The sequence below is a fragment of the Anomaloglossus baeobatrachus genome (genome assembly GCF_048569485.1).
Source record: "Anomaloglossus baeobatrachus isolate aAnoBae1 chromosome 5 unlocalized genomic scaffold, aAnoBae1.hap1 SUPER_5_unloc_2, whole genome shotgun sequence".
NCBI lineage: Eukaryota > Metazoa > Chordata > Amphibia > Anura > Aromobatidae > Anomaloglossus > Anomaloglossus baeobatrachus.
Window position 1 is genome coordinate 275438 of NW_027441795.1, and position 21189 is coordinate 296626.

At 51.4% G+C, this 21189-nt stretch overlaps 1 protein-coding gene across 1 annotated transcript; it reads right to left on the reverse strand.

The window, feature by feature from the left end:
- Positions 1 to 1374: 1374 nt before the first annotated feature.
- On the reverse strand, positions 1375 to 13234 carry LOC142258952 (uncharacterized). Its single transcript, XM_075331503.1, has 2 exons — positions 13016 to 13234; positions 1375 to 4007 (listed from the first exon to the last, which is right to left on the reverse strand). The coding sequence occupies exon 2, from the start codon at positions 3843 to 3845 to the stop codon at positions 1815 to 1817; it is 2031 nt and encodes a 676-aa protein (XP_075187618.1). The 5' UTR covers positions 3846 to 4007; positions 13016 to 13234; the 3' UTR covers positions 1375 to 1814.
- Positions 13235 to 21189: the final 7955 nt, after the last annotated feature.

Consider the following 21189-nt stretch of genomic DNA (forward strand, 5'->3'; position numbering starts at 1 on the left):
ACACTTGTCTTTCTTTCAAATCATTACAACTCATCTGTTTGCTTTACTATACAAAGGCTGCAGCCATCTCCTGTATATTACCCAACTGACCCCTCCTTTCTCTTCACTGCAAAAAGCTGCGCTGTTTTGACCACTGGTATCTGCCTCTTCACTCTTCCACCCCCCTTGTTTCTCAGCTAAAAGACAGCAGAGACCGAGCTGTGTAATTTGATCTCTGCTCTGTCTCAAGCAGCTGGTGGACATATGGCCCCCACCTTTTTGCTTCCTCTGAGTGTAAGAATGTAAAGATGTAGCTGCTCCCCCCTCTCGCATTCTTTGTTCTCAATAGAAAGACTGTCATGGATGCCCCTGGGCTTAACCAGACCCCCACAGTCTGCCTCTTCGCTCTCAGTGAAGAATAAAAAAAAAACAAAAAACTGCAGGCAGTGGGTGATTAACCTCCCCCCCTGCTTTTTCACAGAACAAAGACAGCAGCTCCTTAGCCTCCATTTTCTCTCCCTCCATGAACAATAACAGACAATTAACTCTCCGAGAACCAAACAGAGAAATCACAAGCCTGATTAACTATACACTTTATACAACCCAACAGCTACTCAAAAAAAACACCCCATTTCTAATTACAGACAGCCGGATACTTTAAAACCTACCCCTAGCCCCTATGGGGACTGGGTCCGTTTCTTGCCCACCGGCGAGTGACAGTCACGCCGTTAGGTCTCCGGTGCACTACCATTCTCCGGACTAGTGACCACCCACTTTCGCCAGGTGTCTCTCGATCCACAGATAAAACAGCACACACAATGTATATGATGCTCACCATGAAACGGAGGGTGATCAAGTCCTCGATATCGAGCAACACCTGGATACTTGTGGAGCAGCCCCCAGACGTCCGGAAAATGGAAGCTCTGACTCACCCTTCTCGGTGGTCCCATCTGGGGTGCCAACTGTCAAGGTCAGAATGACGATGATGATGAGACTCAAAGGATCTCTCGATATCCGGCTGCTGTTTCTAATTAAAAATGTCATGTGTGCACACGAGAATAAATAACTGCACAGCAAGTCAGTTATGTCTATCTCCATGATTGGTCTTGACCAAGTGTGTTCTTTATTGTTTGAAAGAGACTCTAGACCAAACAGTAAAGGGGTGTAAACAAAAGTTTTAGTCCAATCAGGTATCGTAGGTGTCGACTTGATACTTTTGGGGTCGAAGGAGACCACTTCAGATATATTGGATGGATGCCAAATTGGTTGGTAAGGTTGCAACCGTATGCCACCTGACAGACACAATGATGAGTCTAGAGATGGCAGATACCATAGTCTCTTTATTACAGAACCCATATTTATACAGACATATGGGTAGGCGTGTTTAACCAAAGTTCATTATGAGCTAATGCATCGCATGATCATGTTTTTTTAATATTATTCCTGACATCTGCAGTTTCAACATAATTAGGTAATAGCTGATCAATGTGTTTTTGTGGAAAATTATTCTTTGCACGTAATATCTTTATTACAGTAATATAATCATAGGTGTGCCTGGTACAAACTGGTATTTTTGTATTATCTTGACTGAGAGTCTACAGGTCATCATGACCAAGTAAAACTGTGTTAAGCATTTTGAATCTGTATTGAACATTATGTTATATTAGAATCTGAAATGAGGGTCTTACTGCCTTATCAGTCCCTCCTTTTGAGAATAAGATATGATTCTTCCTAATCACTAGGTACATACAAAAGCAAAAGGCTAGTGTCGGATTTCCCTAATTATTTTCTTCACCGAATCCCCTAGTGAGAGAAGATCATATCCTTCTTCTTAATTACAGCATTTCCTCATAGTCTTCATCATGAGGTCTCACTCCCAGATACATAGTCTTAGTGATGGATGCATCGATCAGTCTTTGAAGTAGTCCTCGGATACAAGGAATGCAGCAACATCCACAAGTGACGAGTATTGCTGCTACAACTGCCAGAGAAATAAGAAGGCCGGACACCAGGTGACTCCACTTCCCGAACCATGATTCGAGCCAATCCGTGAAGGCGTTATCTATTCCGGAGTTCTCTGCAAGCTCCTCGGATAGTGATGTTAGGCCCTCCAATGCCTTCGTGATGCTTCCATCAGGAGCTGTATTGTTGGGGATAAAAGTACAGCAATAAGTACCAAACATTTTACAGACTCCACCTTTCTCAGCTAGTAGCATATCTAAAGCCATTCTGTTCTGCCAAGTCATTAGAGAAGTTGGACCAATCTGATCAGCGATCCCTTTAATTGCATCTCTAGTGTAATTTATAAATCTCTGCTGATTATAGTAAATATAATTTATCCAATCTACATTTTTATTAACCGTAACCCACCAAAAAAGAAATGATTCAAGTCCTGCAGCTACTTGATTTCTAGCTTTATATTCATCTGGTACCCCTCTAGGAACTCCAATGCTGTCTATGTAGATTCTTGAGTCAAATGATCCACCGGGTAATGTCCTTTTAATTCTATGCAGATCGGCCAAAGATTCATCAGACAGTGATCTTTTAGTTCTGCGTAGACTGTCAGCGCTTAGTCTTCCCTTCTGTATTTCTTCTGAGGTGATTATCTGAAATGGCATAAGTATCTGCACTAAGGTGCAGCTACCTATCCAATTCGCTTGTAATCTAGGTCTGAGTTTCATGTCCCCACACAACCACCATATGTCAGTTCTAGCTACAGTATGATTGACAAACCACTTAGCTTCATACCCACCCTGGTCTTCATCTACAGGGATAGTATTTTTACAAAATTCAAAGGTTAGATTCTCTACTAATCTCCCTGTTCCTGTTCCTTTCCTTTGGAAACAGGTATAATTTCCGGGGTACACGAATACTCTAGGGGGTACCTGATCAAGTTTAACCATTGGATATAACTTTGAAATGCTATTACATATGTCATCATCGGTGGGATCAAATGAAACGTCAAACATGGCTAAAATACACTGCATTCCATCTGGATCTTCTTCTGAAAGTCTGAATGGAATGGTTCCCAGATGGGGTCTTGCAGTGGCGCAAGCAATACAATCAGATCGATTGTTTTGGTTAGCAGTATATTTCATCCAGTTCAGCCATTCATTCCTCTCCGTATATCCTGTTTCTATGGCTACCTTTTCCTCATAACTTATTTCCTCTAGGATTTTAAGGTCTATGTCTCTTTTTAGTAACTCCCAGGGGTTTTCCTCCTTTTCATCCTCCTGTGTGTGAGTGTTTGTGATGTTGGAGACAGTAGGGACGTTAGGAGGGAAATGTGGAGCTATGGGGATAGGTTTTAACCAGAAAGTTCCTTGCTTTACCTTTTTCCCTGGTACGTATAGCCCCAGGACATAAAGACCTTTATCTGCTGGGGAAGGTTCGTTTATGGTTATTATATGAGGGTTACAGGATTGTCCCCAGGACAAAAGTCCTGGGTTACAATCCCATCTAGGATTGACTTTATGGATTGTCATTCTTTCCAGGAGAGGTTTCCCTGTTGAGCTAACACGAGTCATGGCCTCCTCTGGTTCATATCCCCATGAAATACCTGTATTCCAGGCTGCATCTGACCACGAGTTACAGTTCTCATTTCCAGGCCTCGTTACACAAACATATGTTACAGCTCCTTCCGCTCTGGTCACATATTTATAATTTTCATCACTAATTAGTTCACACTGCACGATTTTGCAAAATTCAAACCTAAAACTAACTACTGATTTTTCAGTATCAAACCACATGGTTACTATATTGTCATCGTGAGTTATCTTAATCATCTCCCCCTTTTGGGGTGAGGTTACCAGCATCAGCAGTAGTAAGATCATGTTTTTGTCCCATAGCTTTGCAATGGCTTGCATGGATCCAATTAGGTTTTCCCTCGAGTTTCACTGAAGTGGCTGTGGTGAGGAGAACCTGGAATGGACCATCAAATCTCGGCTCCAGTGGTTTTCTTGTGTGTCTTTTGACCACTACCCAATCGCCAGGCTGGAGGGAATGAGTCCCTTCTTGACTCTCTGGATCTGGAATGGAATCATAGACTTGTTTATGTACAAGGGAGAGTCTTTTCTGAAGGCCCTGGACGTAGCTAACAAGACTGTCACACTGCAGTTGTAGTGTCTGAGGGAAGTACAGGCCTAGCCTTGGTGCTGACCCAAACAAGACTTCAAAGGGAGATAGTCCTGTTTTCCTGTTAGGTGTATATCTAATGGAAAACAGGGCTAATGGCAAACACTCTGTCCAGGGTTTTCCCGTCTCCTCACTTGCTTTCTGAATCTTTAGCTTAAGGGTCCCATTCAGTCGCTCTACCTTTCCACTAGCTTGTGGGTGATATGGTGTGTGAAATGCTTGTGTAACCCTTAGCATCTGCATGGCATTTTGCATTACCTCTCCTGTGAAGTGAGTACCTCTGTCAGATTCTATAACTTCAGGAAGCCCAAATCTACAGAAAACTTCTGTCATCAATTTTTTCGCAGTGGCCCTAGCGGAGGCTTGAGGCATTGGAAAAGCATCGGGCCACCCAGAGAAGAGGTCAACACACACAAGGACATATTCATATATGCCAACCTTTGGTAATTGTATGAAATCAATTTGCAGTCGTTGGAACGGATAGAGGGGTTTTGGTGTGTGTTTTTGAGGTGTTTTTACAACTTTACCTGGGTTGTGTTGGGCACATGTCAAACATGCTTGTGCAAATCTGGTGGCAATCATTGTGAATCCTGGTGCAAACCATTGTTTATCTACCAGAGCACACATGGCATTTTTGGAGAAATGAGTTGGACCATGGGCAACTTGAACCATCATGGGATACAAGGACCTTGGCAGACATACTCGCAATCCCACCTTCCACAGACCTTCTTTTTCCTGAGCACCAGCTTTTGCCCAGACCTTTTTCTCCTCCCCGGTTGCCTGCCGGGTTAGAGCCTGCAAGGTGCTTAAGTCCATCTGGTTATACTCAGAACTTACCATGATCAGCGGGGGTGTTTCTGGAGTGTCCTCTCGCCTTGGTTTCCTTGCCGCCTCTTTTGCCGCCTGGTCCGCCTTGTCATTGCCTCGTGCTTCAGCAGTGCTAAGTTTTGTGTGTGCTCTTACTTTTATTACAGCAACCTCTTTTGGAAGCAATAGGGCCTCCAATACCTGTTTTACTAGATGTCCATTTTTGACAGGGGTACCTGTTGACGTGAGGAAGTCCCTTGCCTTCCAAATTGGGCCATAATCGTGGGCAATCCCAAAGGCATACATGGAGTCTGTGTATATGTTGTACCGTTTTCCCTCTGCCCCTCTAAGCGCCTCAATGAGTGCCGTCAACTCCGCCTCTTGTGCAGACATGTGAGGGGTGAGTGGTTCTGCTTTTAATACCTCGTTTTGTGTGACCACCGCATACCCCGTGTAGTGCCGGCCATCTTCTCCAATGCTTCTGGAACCATCTACAAAAAGCTCAACATCTGGATTAGTCAGAGGTGCATCGAAAACATGTGAAAACCCTGACGTTTCTTGAGCCATAAGGGCCATGCAATCATGTTCATGCTGTGTATCAAAGAGTTGCTCTTCTGTCAAACCGTGTAAAAAGAGTGGCTTCCCTTGCTCCTCTCCCTCCTTTGAATCCATTACATCAATGGGAATTAGAGTAGCTGGATTCAAAGTCATACATCTCTTTAGGGTAACATTTGGTGGCATGAGTAAGGCACATTGAAGTCTGAGTTGTCTAGCCATGGAAATGTGCTTGGGCTGAACCTGGCTGAGAATGCTATGTAAGTCATGTGGAGTGTAGATGGTGACAGGATAATCAAGCACAATGTCAGATGCTTTGTCTAACAAGAGTGAGACAGCAGCTACTGCTCGGATGCATGAGGGGGCCCCTCTGGCAACAGGGTCCAACCGGGCTGAGTAGTAGGCAACTGGTCTGTTCTGTGGGCCATGCTGTTGTACTAGGACACCTGTGGCATGTCCTTGCATCTCTGTACAGTAGAGGAGAAAAGGCTTTGTGTAATCAGGGGTTCCCAGGGCTGGGGCAGAGATTACTGCGAGTCTGAGTGAGTAGAAACAGTCTAATGCCTCTTGAGTGAGTTGGAAAGGCTGAGTTGTCAAACAGTCATACAATGGTTGCATGAAAATTGATGCAGAGCGGATCCAAGGCCTGCAATATGATATTAGACCCAAAAAGGTGCGGAGTTGCTGGATTCCCCTTGGTGGGTGTAATATCTCGATCGCCTTTTTCCTTTCCTCAGTCAAGTGGCGTGTTCCTGCTGATATGCAGTGCCCAAGGAACACAACCTTTGGCTGACAAAATTGTAGCTTTTCTTTGGATGCCTTGCATCCTTTGGAAGCAAGATGTTGTAGTAGTGAGACAGTGGCTTCACAGCACACATCCCAGTTTGGGGCACAGAGAAGTAGGTCATCCACATACTGAAGCAAAACAACCTCAGCATGTGGAATAACCCAGTCCTGCAAAACAAGTTGCAATGCAGCAGTATAGAGAGTTGGTGAATTCTGAGCCCCTTGTGGTAACACCAACCAGGTATACTGCTGGCCCCTGAAAGTAAAAGCAAAAAGGTACTGACAGTCGGGGTGCAGTGGTACAGAAAAGAATGCATTTGCTAAATCAATCACCGTGAAACAGACTGCTGTAACTGGTATCTGTGACAGGATGGTATGTGGGTTGGGAACTACTGGTGTAAGTAATTCAGTGACTGCATTTATTGCTCTGAGGTCATGTACCATTCTGTAAGTTACGGGTTCCCCTTTGGTGCCACCCTTTTTCTTTACTGGGAACAGAGGAGTGTTGGCTACAGATTTTGTGGTTTTTAATGCCCCTGAAGCAAGTAGTTCTACGATGTTTTTGCCTATTGCTTCCTCTTGTGCAGCACTTAATGGGTACTGCTTGATTTGAGGAGGTTTGGCACCTGGTTTAAGTTGTATCATTACCGGAGGAACTGGCATGTGTCCAATGTCAGTCTTTGACTTTGACCACAACGTCTCAGGAACTTGTGTTAGCATACCTCCCAACTTTTAAAGAAGGAAAAGAGGGACAAAGTTTGCGGCGCGCTATGCGCGCCGCGGCAAATTTTTAGGCCACGCCCCCTAACCACACCCATTTCACAGTCACGCCCATATCCACTCCCCATCCACACCCATTCAGCACAAACACGCAGGCAGCCGGCGGGCCTCCAGCACGGACACGCAGGCAGCCGGCGGGCCTCCAGCACGGACACGCAGGCAGCCGGCGGGCCTCCAGCACGGACACGCAGGCAGCCGGCGGGCCTCCAGCACGGACACGCAGGCAGCCGGCGGGCCTCCAGCACGGACACGCAGGCAGCCGGCGGGCCTCCAGCACGGACACGCAGGCAGCCGGCGGGCCTCCAGCACGGACACGCAGGCAGCCGGCGGGCCTCCAGCACGGACACGCAGGCAGCCGGCGGGCCTCCAGCACGGACACGCAGGCAGCCGGCGGGCCTCCAGCACGGACACGCAGGCAGCCGGCGGGCCTCCAGCACGGACACGCAGGCAGCCGGCGGGCCTCCAGCACGGACACGCAGGCAGCCACAGTGAGGCGGCCGGTCGCCCGCACAGTGAGGCGGCCGGTCGCCTTCACAGACAGGCGGCCGGCCGCCTTCACAGACAGGCAGCGGGCCGCCCGCACAGAGAGGCGGCCAGCCGCCCGCACAGAGAGGCGGCCGGCTGCCCGCACAATGAGGCGGCGGGCCGCCCGCACAGACAGGCGGTGGGGGGCGCCCGCACAGACAGGCGGCAGGGGGGCGCCCGCACAGACAGGCGGCAGGGGGGCGCCCGCACAGACAGGCGGCAGGGGGGCGCCCGCACAGACAGGCGGCAGGGGGGCGCCCGCACAGACAGGCGGCAGGGGGGCGCCCGCACAGACAGGCGGCGGGGGGCGCCCGCACAGACAGGCGGCGGGTGGCGCCCGCACAGACAGGCGGCAGGGGGGCGCCCGCACAGACAGGTGGCGGGCCGACCGCACAGACAGGCGGCCGGCCGACCGCACAGACAGGCGGCCGGCCGACCGCACAGACAGGCGGCCGGCCGACCGCACAGACAGGCGGCCGGCCGACCGCACAGACAGGCGGCCGGCCGACCGCACAGACAGGCTCCGGCCGGGGGTGAGGGGGGAGGGAGGGAAATCAGCGCTGGGGAGATTAGTTTACTGTACCAGCAGCAGCACAGGCAGCGCTCCTCTCTATGCCACGTCTACTAGGATGGTAGGAGGGAAAAGCAGGGAGGCGGAGAGAGAGTGGGTGGGCGGAGCCCGGGAGCCGGCCGTCCCGCCCGTGGCAACGGGACAAACAACGTAAAGCGTGAAAGTCCCGCTGTATCCGGGACGGTTGGGAGGTATGCAGCATGTTAGAATGTGTACATAAGATCCCGCTGGTGGTGGCCGCAGCTTATAGGCCCCAAATCTGGTGACAGGTTCCCTTTAAAGTGAACCTGTCAGGTGCAATATGCACTCAGAGCCAGGAGCAGTTCTGGGCACATATTGCTAATCCCTGCCTAACCGTCCCTGTATACACTAGCATAGATAAAGAGATCAAGAACAAATATTTTTAAAGATCTTATATCTTATGCTAATGAGCGCGGGGACTAGTCCGAAGGGCGTTACTTCACTTGGCTAGTCGGCTCGCATAGCATGTTAGCATGTTATTACGCCCCTGTGTGAGTACTAATACGCTATGTGAGCCGACTAGCCAAGTGAAGTAACGTCCTTGGGACTAGTCCCCGCGCTAATTAGCATAAGATATAAGCTCTTTAAAAATACTTTTTCTATAGATGCCTTTATCTATGCTAGTGTATACAGGGACAGTTAGGGAGGGATTAGCAATATACACCCAGAACTGCTCCTGGCTCTGAGTGCAGATTGCACCTGATAGGTTCCCTTTAAAGGGAAACTGTCACCAGAAATTTAGCAAAAAAAATAAAAGATTCCCCTCTGCAGCTCCTGGGCTGCATTCTGGAAAGGTTCCTGTTGTTATTGTGCCCACTTTGAGACCTAAAAAAATACTTTATGAAGTCTTACCTTTTTGTATGCAAATCTGTTTTTATGGTCACGGGGGCGGGCTGCCTGGCGTCCGTTATTCCCCCTCCTGCCGCTGTACGCCGTCCCCCATTGCTCATTTCCATACATGAGGACGCCTTCCTCATGTAACTGTCCTCCTGAAGTTTTGTGCATGCCCAGTGCCACTCTCGCGGGACTGAGCACTGTGCAAAGTGTGAACGCTTTTGAGGTGATTGCGCAGGCGCGAGATTATGGGCGGCGCTGTGATTGTCATCAGCAGCGTCATCCAAGTACCCACCCATAATCTCGTGCCCGCGCTTCTCACTCTGCCTCCACCGTTATGCGCAAGCACTGTCCATATGAACCATGTTACCTATTACCGTGGGCGCGAGATTATGGGCGGCGCTGTGATTGTCATCAGCAAAGTCATCCAAGTACCCGCCCATAATCTCGTGCAAGCGGTAATAGGTAACATGGTTCATATGGCCAGCACTTGCGCATAACGGTGGAGTCAGAGGGAAAAGTGCGGGCACGAGATTATGGGCGGGTACTTGGTTAACGCTGTTGATGACAATCACAGCGCCGCCCATAATCTCGTGCCTGCGCAATCACCTGAAAAAGCGTTCACATGCGCAAAACTTCGGGAGGACAGTTACATGAGGAAGGCGTTCTTGTGTATGTAAATGAGCAATGGGGGACTGCGTAAAGCGGCAGGAGGGGGAATAACGGACGCCAGACAGCCCGCCCCCGTGACCATAAAAACACATTTGCATACAAAAAGGTAAGACTTCATAAAGTATTTTTGTAGGTCTCAAAGGGGGCACAATAGCAACAGGAACCTTTCTAGAAGCAGCCCAGGAGCTGCAGAGGGGAATCTTTTACTTTTATTGTGAAATTTCTGCTGACATGTTCCCTTTAACTGGTAGGGCAGCCAGGATAAAGCAGAGCTGAAGTTGTTGGGAAGCTAGGACCCAGCAGCTCTACAGGCAGGAGACCACTGATCGGTAAGCTAATAGAAGTCTGCAGATGCCACTCTGCATAGGTTATTACTGGCCAGTGCTATCTGCAGGAGAGAGAAGTGCTGATTGCACGGTCTCCTCAGCTTCCTGACTCCCCGTGTATCTGCAGCAGTGAGAAGCCGCACAGGGGGAGTCAGAGAACAGCTGCAGAGAAACGCAGGCTCCAGGACTGGGGGGGTCGGCTCTGGGGGAGGGGGGGTCGCTCTGCTGCAGGGGGATCGCTCTGCTGCAGGGGGTGATTCATACCTCAGCAGCAGTCACAGGAGTAGGTGCGCGGTCGGCTCTGTAATGAATAGAAGGGAGAAACAGCGAGGCGGGGCTACAGTGGGTGGGTGGAGCCCGGGATAAACAGCCTCACGGGCGGGACCCGGGATCAAAGGCTCAGAAGAGGGATTGTCCCGCTGTATCCGGGACGGTTGGGAGGTATGGTGTTAGTGCTGCGTCATCAGGCGGGGAGGTTGAGTCAGATACATACAGGCATGCTAGTATCTTGCATAATGCAGCCTCTGAAATCCCTGAGGTCAAAGTCACAGTACCGTCTGGTCTGTAGGTAATGTGCGCTTGTATTGCTTGAAGGACGTCTGAACTTAACAAGTTAACAGGTGATTTGTCACTAACTATTAGCCTGGTCATACACGTATGGTCAGCTAGTTGTAGGGGCAGTGGCTTAGTCAGTTGGCATTCCTGGATTAACCCTTCAAAACCTTGGGTATAGAGGGTGTCGTCCGATAAGTCAGATGAGTTTACATGTTCCTGGCGGATAACTGTTTTGGCTGCCCCCGTATCCACCAGGAATGGGATTTTTCTACCATCTGGAAGGTATACTGGGACTACTCCCTGTGGACTCGGGTGTGAAGGAGTCCCCAGGGGGTAGATGGTTACGGGGTTGCCTGTGTCCTATTGTGGGTTCTGGCTCTGGGGTGGGGCATCCGTCCTAGTTTGTACGTTTTGTTTAGGTGGGGATCTGCACTGACGCTTATAATGACCTTTCTTGCCACAATTGTAGCATTCAATCTGCCTGCGATCTCTGCCAAACCTATTATTCTTCTGGGATCCCTGAGGCTCCTCACTAGAAACATACTGTATCTGGACAGGCTTGGTCTTTTGATCTAACTCAACCCCTTTTGCTACACGTACTAACTCCTCAATTGGGCAGGTTCTCCAATCTGGCTTTGCTGCCTGAACCCTCTGTCTGAGCTGTGGTTTGAGTCCTGCTATGAATGCCCCGTGAAAAAGATGCTTTCCCACTTCCCCTATTTCTTCATAGCCCAAATCCATGTGTCTAAGCTTCAGATTACCCCAAAAATGATCTACTGTGTCCTTCTGCCCCTGTACTACATCTAAGAGAGAAATTGTAGATTCCCCCACCCTCTCCTTGCACCATGCATGTAGACCCTTTAGGAAGTGCATTCCTGATTCTACAGTATGGATGTATTGTGTGTCATTCCATACATCTGTAAGATATGGTCTTCCATTTCTTTCTATGACTTCCATGACTATCTGCATTCTAGCTTCCCCAATCTTTCCCTTCAGTATGGATGCTAAGTCTGTCCATGTGCATGTATACGTGTTGTTGAGTCCCACCATCCATCTATAGAAAGCCATTGGGAGGTCAAACGGGTCTGGGGCATCTTTGAGTAATGCCATTTGATCTTTTGGTCCCCAGGGCTTATAGTGGGAAAGAGTAGTCATGGCAGTCAGTGGTCTAGGGGCAATTGGAGTGGATGTTACCTGGGAGGAGGTTACCACGCCTGAACCAGTTTCATCCATAGTTTGAAGCTGGGAATGGCGGTAGTTTCCCTCTTCCATATCTATTGCAGTCTCATCCCTTTGCCTTGTCCCACGGACATAAGGTTCAGGTTCTTGGGTCCTAGTCTGGGTGAAAATGACTGGGTAAAGCCCTGTTCCTTTGCGTGGTCTTGGTCTGCCACAAGCAGCACAAGAGTCACGCCAATCAGGGTTTTGTTCTCCACAAACACAAGTCCATCCCTCTGGTCCGGTTAAAACAGGAGCAGTGATATGGGGGTGATATGGTGGAGGAACTTTCACTTTCTTCACATATTTTAATCCGTTTGGAGTTTCTTCCTTAGTCCAACCACCTTCCCTTTTCATTTCCTTTGCTACCTCAGACCATGCTCTCGCCTGTCTAGCTAGCTTGTTGTCATTAATCCATCCCGTGCTTGTTACTAGAGCTGTTTCCCAGAGAGTGGAGTCCAGTGGATCACCACTCATTCCTAGACCCTTCAACATTTTGCCTGAATTCTTTACTGCAATTTTACCTTTCCTTTTCTCCACTATTTCACTAGCACCACACCCCTCACACCCCTCATGGTTGTCTTGGCTAAGTGTGTTACCCATCTCTGCCTACCTCCCTCTGGTTGTCTTCCTCTGTGTACTTATCTAGTGTAGTACTACCCTTGGTCTCCTCCCTTTTGCCTCTTACTGGCGTCTACAGTGCCCCTAGTCCCACAACTTGCGGTACCTTTAAACTGACTTTAGTGCACCCTATCAGTCTGTAGGTGTGTGGACTCTTGAAGTTTTATTTGTGACCTGGCCAAAATGACTTAAACAGAAGTCTCATCAACAAATACCCAAGGCCGTATGGGGAGGGACGGTATGTACCCTAGATTTACCTTTGTATATGTGTAGATTTTATATACCAACCAGAGGGTAAAACAGAACAATCCTAGGCAAACTAGTAAAACAAAAGCCTTAATGTTTTGTAAAACAAAGTGGGGTAGTTGGTACATGTAGACACCACAGGAAAACGTCTCACACCTTCAAGATAGGTTCAGACACTCATACGGCAACAGAGTAACAGACAACAAGATAGCAGCACATAGATCTATCCAATCCAATATATATATATATGTATCACTAGGATATTCTACGGTTCTTTATGGACAGGATATTATCAGAATGACGACTATAACATACCACAAGATCCGGCTACAGAACAGAAGGCAGTGGAGACACAGAGAGATTTGTAAGAATCTAAGGTTCTTACCTACACCGGTGTTTGGGGTCTGTGTGTCCTCTGGTCCTCCGTCTGCCGTGCCGGGTCTTGGATATTCAGGTCTTCTGTTTTCTCCTGCCCACCCAGGGACGCCAGATGTCGAGTTGATACTTTTGGGGTCGAAGGAGACCACTTCAGATATATTGGATGGATGCCAAATTGGTTGGTAAGGTTGCAACCGTATGCCACCTGACAGACACAATGATGAGTCTAGAGATGGCAGATACCATAGTCTCTTTATTACAGAACCCATATTTATACAGACATATGGGTAGGCGTGTTTAACCAAAGTTCATTATGAGCTAATGCATCGCATGATCATGTTTTTTTAATATTATTCCTGACATCTGCAGTTTCAACATAATTAGGTAATAGCTGATCAATGTGTTTTTGTGGAAAATTATTCTTTGCACGTAATTATCTTTATTACAGTAATATAATCATAGGTGTGCCTGGTACAAACTGGTATTTTTGTATTATCTTGACTGAGAGTCTACAGGTCATCATGACCAAGTAAAACTGTGTTAAGCATTTTGAATCTGTATTGAACATTATGTTATATTAGAATCTGAAATGAGGGTCTTACTGCCTTATCATAGGTCAGGGCTTCATGACGTAGAGAGATCTGCATATTCTCCTTGGATTGGACAGTCCAGGCTCCAGGAATTTTCCTTTGTCCATCTGTGTTGGGTGTAGAACAGGAAATGGTGGCCATTTTCAAGCTATACATATAGTATATACTGAGTCTAAGGAAAATACACTGAATATGCAATATACATATATACATGTTAGTAAGAAACAAAAGCATTCACAAATATGTGTGTTAGTTCACATCTACTGAACTATATAACTGAGTCTATGAAATGGCTGAATTAAGTATTTTTGGATACTCAATTCTTTATCCTCAACACACGCACCAGGAGCGGAGATTTCAGGACGTCTCATCCACTTTGCTTGGACATTTAGTCCGTGTTCACATGTAGTGTAAATGCTGCATTTATTTCTGCTGTTTTTTTGCACATTTATTCTGCTGTGTTTAATTGTCCATGTAAAGTGGATGTGATTCCAGGAGAAGACGCCGCTGAATTCTGCGGTTTTCAGGGTTTTTTTCTCTGGAGGTTTCTATGTGGAGCTTAACAAAATGCACGAAAAAGCTTCTCAGTACAATAAAAAAACACTTAAAAACGCAGATTCACATCTGAACCAAAAACGCATTAAATAATGGAGAAAAGGCAGAAAAAATGCAGCAAAAATGGAAAAACCAGAGAAGATTGTTATTGTGTAGTTTGGTGCAGACAGAAACAAAAAGAAACAGGATTTATGCAACGTGTGAACATGGCTTTACAGGCACAAATAAGCAACATGTCATATAGTGACACACAGAAATATAAAAACAATTCTGACTGCTATGAATATGAATGAACAGTCCAGGACATCTGCTGAATGACCCTTACTGCCAAATGGTTGTGCCTAGGGGCGTGGCCAAAATTTGCCGCGCCGCATACTTTGTCCCTCTTTCCTCTCTTGAAAAGTTGGGAGGTATGCCTCTGCTACTCGTCCCAGGTTTTCCAGGATATCTGCTCCATGTCCATCCACGGCTTTCAGTCTCCTGTCTGCCTACAGCCTCCATTACCTCACTTTGTGAGCCCCTGACAGAATCCAAGACCATGGCTCCCAATGGCGCAGGTACAAACTCTTTTGGGAGAGTCCCTTTGGGTGGTCCTGTCACACACCTGTCCTGGGTCTGGGCTCTTCTCCCTTCCCCCAGGCTGCTAAACTTTCTTGTGCTCCACATTGGGCTTTGCCAGTATCCAGCGTGCTCCATGTGTGGAGCATCCTAGGCCTATATAAAGCCTAATAGAGCTATTAATTCCATAGCGCTTTACATACATTGGCAACACTGTCCCCATTGGGGCTCACAATCTAAATTCCCTATCAATATATTTTTGGAGTGTGGGAGGAAACCCACGCAAACAACATACAAACTCCTTGCAGATGTTGTCCCTAGTGGGACTAGAACCCAGGACCCCAGCGTTGCAAGACTGCAGTGCTAACCACTGAGCCACCGTGCCACCCAACATTAGCAGAGGTCTTGGAAGATCAGGGACGAGTAGCAGAAGTTCAGAAGCCGCAGCAGGAGACGTCCTGGAGACCACAGACCGGCCGCTGTGCACAGACAAAGTAACAGTCTTACTACAAGGCACAGGTTTATGTATTATGTATGTTTATTTATTTATATAAATGAATAAATATTAATTATTATTATGTCTGATTGTGGCTTCCAGTGCCGCACTTTATGAGTGTGACGCCCTGGACTAGCCAGAGGTCACAGATAGGCTGAGTCACCCCTATCTGTCCCAGATGTCCACACCCGGGGGCGGGGTCAGGCAGTTGGCCACGCCCACCGAAGAGGATTGATTGGCAGGGGCGGGGAAAAACAGACGGAGATTGTGTTAGGGAGAAGAAAGGAGAGGAGGTAGCTGTGAGAGCTGTGGAGTAAATCTGTCAGGGCCTAGGTGGGAGCCTAGGAACCCTGTGGCCAGGAGACAGACGGTGGTGGCCGTCCGCAGGATGCCGGGAGTAGAACCGGCAGAACCGTCAAGGCACCGGGACAGGGTAGTGGCCCACTGGTACCGAATCGGGGAGTCAAACCGAAACCTGAGCACCAAAGGGTACTCAGACCCCGTACGAGGCCCAGAAGCAACTGGACCAAGTCAAATCAACTGATTGCGGCTTGGTCTTGAGGTCCACTCCCACCCAAAGTCCCGATAGACGGCAACAGCCCACCGAGGGGAAGAGGAAGCCACCGCCCAGGCACCGCAATCCCACGAGCCAGCGCCTGCGGGCAAGAGGGGTCCTCCGGCACCTACAAGTCGGGGAGCGGACTACCGTTGTTGAGACATAGGCAGTCACACAGTAAAGAGGGTGCAGGGAAAGACGACACCACCAACCCGAGTAGGGGGAATCACGCAGCCGGCTGCGGGCACCAACCACAATCCCGTTTTTGGTTTACCAGTGACTCCGGTGTGTTTCTTCTGAGTGAGTACACCAGTGCCCTCAGGCACAGCGTCGCGCTACGCCGCCCTGCCCTGCACCCCTCCGGCATCTCCATCATCACCGCAGCGGGACCCGGGACTCACACCCCCTACCCACGGAGGGGTCAACACCTAGCTGCGCCACAACACCGCACCCGAGAGCCCCCACCATTACCAGCAGTGGTAGTGCCTTCAATCACCACAACCCGTGGGTGGCGTCACGAACAATCTCCATAGCGGCCCCGGCCGCGCACCCACCCGATCACCAAAACAAACCCCCCTTTTCAGAGTGACGTGACCCCCGGGTCCGGGGACGCTCGAGACACCGACACACACCCGAGCCCGGACCCGAGCGACTCGGCGGCCGCAGCCGAGCCCCAGGGCGGTACATGAGCCCCTGACAACACTTAGAAATGCAATTAAAACTGGGAACACATCAGACATCGTATACACGGATCCGCTCCGTACACCTCGTACACACACGGCTCCGCTCCGTACACCTCGTACACACACGGCTCTGCTCCGTACACCTCGTACACACACGGCTCCGCTCCATACACCTCGTACACACACGGCTCCTCTCCGTACACCTCGTACACACACGGCTCCTCTCCGTACACCTCGTATACACACGGCTCCTCTCCGTACACCTCGTATACACACGGCTCTGCTTCGTACACCTCGTACACACACGGCTCTGCTCCGTACACCTCGTACACACACGGCTCCTCTCCGTACACCTCGGACACACACGGCTCTGCTCCGTACACCTCGTACACACACGGCTTCTCTCCGTACACCTTGTACACACACGGCTCCGCTCCGTACACCTCATATACACACGGCTCCGCTCCGTACACCTCGTACACACACGGCTCCGCTCCGTACACCTCGTACACACACGGCTCCGCTCCGTACACCTCGTACACACACGACTCCGCTCCGTACACCTCATACACACACGGCTCCGCTCCGTACACCATGTACACACACGGCTCCGCTCCGTACACCTCGTACACACACGGCTCCGCTCCGTACACCTCGTACACACACGGCTGCGCTCCGTACACCTCGTACACACACGGCTGCGCTCCGTACACCTCGTACACACACAGCTGCGCTCCGTACGCCTAGTACACACACGGCTCCGCACCGTACACCTCGTACACACACGGCTCCGCTCCGTACGCCTCGTACACACACGGCTCTGCTCCGTACGCATCGTACACACACGGCTCTGCTCCGTACGCCTCGTACACACACGGCTCTGCTCCGTACGCCTCGTACACACACGGCTCCGCTCCGTACGCCTCGTACACACACGGCTCTGCTCCGTACGCCTCGTACACACACGGCTCTGCGTACGCCTCGTACACACACGGCTCTGTGTACGCCTCGTACACACACGGCTCCGCTCCGTACGCCTTGTACACACACGGCTCCGCTCCGTACACCTCGTACACACACGGCTCGGTACACCTCGTACACACACGGCTCCGCTCTGTACACCTCGTACACACGCGGCTCTGCTCCGTACACCTTGTACACACGTGGCTCCGCTCCGTACACCTCGTACACACGTGGCTCCGCTCCGTACACCTCTTACACACATGGCTCCGCTCCATACACTTCGTACACACACGGCTCCGCTCCGCACACCTCGTACACACACGGCTCTGTACACCTCGTACACACACGGTTCTGCTCCGTACACCTCGTACACACACGGCTCTGCTCCGTACACCTCGTACACACGCGGCTCCGCTCCGTACACCTCGTACACACGCGGCTCCGCTCCGTACACCTCGTACACACGTGGCTCCGCTCCGTACACCTCTTACACACACGGCTCCGCTCCATACACTTCGTACACACACGGCTCCGCTTCGCACACCTCGTACACACACGGCTCTGTACACCTCGTACACACACGGCTCCGCTCCGTACACCTCGTACACACACGGCTCCGCTCCGTACACCTCGTACACACACGGCTGCGCTCCGTACACCTCGTACACACACGGCTGCGCTCCGTACGCCTAGTACACACACGGCTCCGCACCGTACGCCTCGTACACACACGGCTCCGCTCCGTACGCCTCGTACACACACGGCTCTGCTCCGTACGCATCGTACACACACGGCTCCGCTCCGTACGCCTCGTACACACACGGCTCTGCTCCGTACGCCTCGTAGACACACGGCTCCGCTCCGTACGCCTCGTACACACACGGCTCTGCTCCGTACGCCTCGTACACACACGGCTCTGCGTACGCCTCGTACACACACGGCTCTGCGTACGCCTCGTACACACACGGCTCCGCTCCGTACGCCTTGTACACACACGGCTCCGCTCCGTACACCTCGTACACACACGGCTCGGTACACCTCGTACACACGGCTCCGCTCCGTACACCTCGTACACACACGGCTCCGCTCCGTACACCTGGTACACACGCGGCTCTGCTCCGTACACCTTGTACACACGTGGCTCCGCTCCGTACACCTCGTACACACGTGGCTCCGCTCCGTACACCTCTTACACACATGGCTCCGCTCCATACACTTCGTACACACACGGCTCCGCTCCGCACACCTCGTACACACACGGCTCTGTACACCTCGTACACACACGGTTCTGCTCCGTACACCTCGTACACACACGGCTCTGCTCCGTACACCTCGTACACACACGGCTCCGCTCCGTACACCTCGTACACACACGGCTCCGCTCCGTACACCTCGTACACACACGGCTGCGCTCAGTACACCTCGTACACACACGGCTCCGCACCGTACACCTCGTACACACACGGCTCCGCTCCATATGCCTCGTACACACACGGCTCTGGTTCGTACACCTCGTACACACACGGCTCTGCTCCGTACGCCTCGTACACACACGGCTCCGCTCCGTACACCTCGTACACACGCGGCTCCGCTCCGTACACCTTGTACACACGTGGCTCCGCTCCGTACACACGTGGCTCCGCTCCGTACACCTCTTACACACACGGCTCCGCTCCATACACTTCGTACACACATGGCTCCGCTCCGCACACCTCGTACACACACGGCTCTGTACACCTCGTACACACACGGCTCCGCTCCGTACACCTCGTACACACACGGCTCCGCTCCGTACACCTCGTACACACACGGCTCTGTACACCTCGTACACACACGGCTCCGCTCCGTACACCTCGTACACACACGGCTCCGCTCCGTACACCTCGTACACACACGGCTCCGCTCCGTACACCTCGTACACACACGGCTCCGCTCTGTACACCTCGTACACACACGGCTGCGCTCAGTACACCTCGTACACACACGGCTCCGCACCGTACACCTCGTACACACACGGCTCCGCTCCATATGCCTCGTACACACACGGCTCTGCTTCGTACACCTCGTACACACGGCTCTGCTCCGTACGCCTCGTACACACACGGCTCCGCTCCGTACACCTTGTACACACGTGGCTCCGCTCCGTACACCTCGTACACACACGGCTCCGCTCTGTACACCCCGTACACACACGGCTCCGCTCCGTACACCTCGTACACACACGTCTCCGCTCCGTACACCTCTTACACACACGGCTCTGCTCTGTACACCCCGTACACACACGGCTCCGCTCCGTACACCTCGTACACACACGGCTCTGCTCTGTACACCCCGTACACACGCGGCTCCGCTCCGTACACCTCGTACACACGCGGCTCCGCTCCGTACACCTCGTACACACACGGCTCGGCTCCGTACACCTCGTACACACAGGGCTCCGCTCCGTACACCTCGTACACACACGGCTCCGCTCCGTACACCTCGTACACACACGGCTCCGCTCCGTACACCTCGTACACACACGGCTCCGCTCCGTACACATCGTACACACGCGGCTCTGCTCCGTACACCTCGTACACACACGGCTCTGCTCCGTACACCTCGTACACACACGGCTCCGCTCCGTACACCTCGTACACACACGGCTCTGCTCCGTACACCTCGTAAACACACGGCTCTGCTCCGTACACCTCGTACACACACGGCTCCGCTCCGTACACCTCGTACACACACGGCTCTGCTCCGTACACCTCGTACACACACGGCTCCGCTCCGTACACATCGTATACACGCGGCTCTGCTCCGTACACCTCGTACACACACGGCTCGGCTCCGTACACCTCGTACACACAGGGCTCCGCTCCGTACACCTCGTACACACACGGCTCCGCTCCGTACACCTCGTACACACACGGCTCCGCTCCGTACACCTCGTACACACGCGGCTCCGCTCCGTACACATCGTACACACGCGGCTCTGCTCCGTACACCTCGTACACACACGGCTCTGCTCCGTACACCTCGTACACACACGGCTCCGCTCCGTACACCTCGTACACACACGGCTCTGCTCCGTACACCTCGTAAACACACGGCTCTGCTCCGTACACCTCGTACACACACGGCTCCGCTCCGTACACCTCGTACACACACGGCTCTGCTCCGTACACCTCGTACACACATGGCTCCGCTCCGTACACATCGTATACACGCGGCTCTGCTCCGTACACCTCGTACACACACGGCTCAGCTCCGTACACCTCGTACACACACGGCTCTGCTCCGTACACCTCATACACACACGGCTCCGCTACGTACACCTCGTACACACTCGGCTCCGCTCCGTACACCTCGTACACACACGGCTCCGCTGCGTACACCTCGTACACACTCAGCTCTGCTCCGTACACCTCGTACACACACGGCTCCGCTCCGTACACCTCGTACACACACGGCTCCGCTCCGTACACATCGTACACACGCGGCTCTGCTCCGTACACCTCGTACACACACGGCTCTGCTCCGTACACCTCGTACACACACGGCTCCGCTCCGTACACCTCGTACACACACGGCTCTGCTCCGTACACCTCGTAAACACACGGCTCTGCTCCGTACACCTCGTACACACACGGCTCCGCTCCGTACACCTCGTACACACACGGCTCTGCTCCGTACACCTCGTACACACACGGCTCCGCTCCGTACACATCGTATACACGCGGCTCTGCTCCGTACACCTCGTACACACACGGCTCGGCTCCGTACACCTCGTACACA

What these genes read in the sequence shown, in the direction of transcription:
- LOC142258952 (XM_075331503.1), bottom strand. Translation starts at nt 3,845, where the DNA reads ATGCAAGCCATTGCAAAGCTATGGGACAAAAACATGATCTTACTACTG.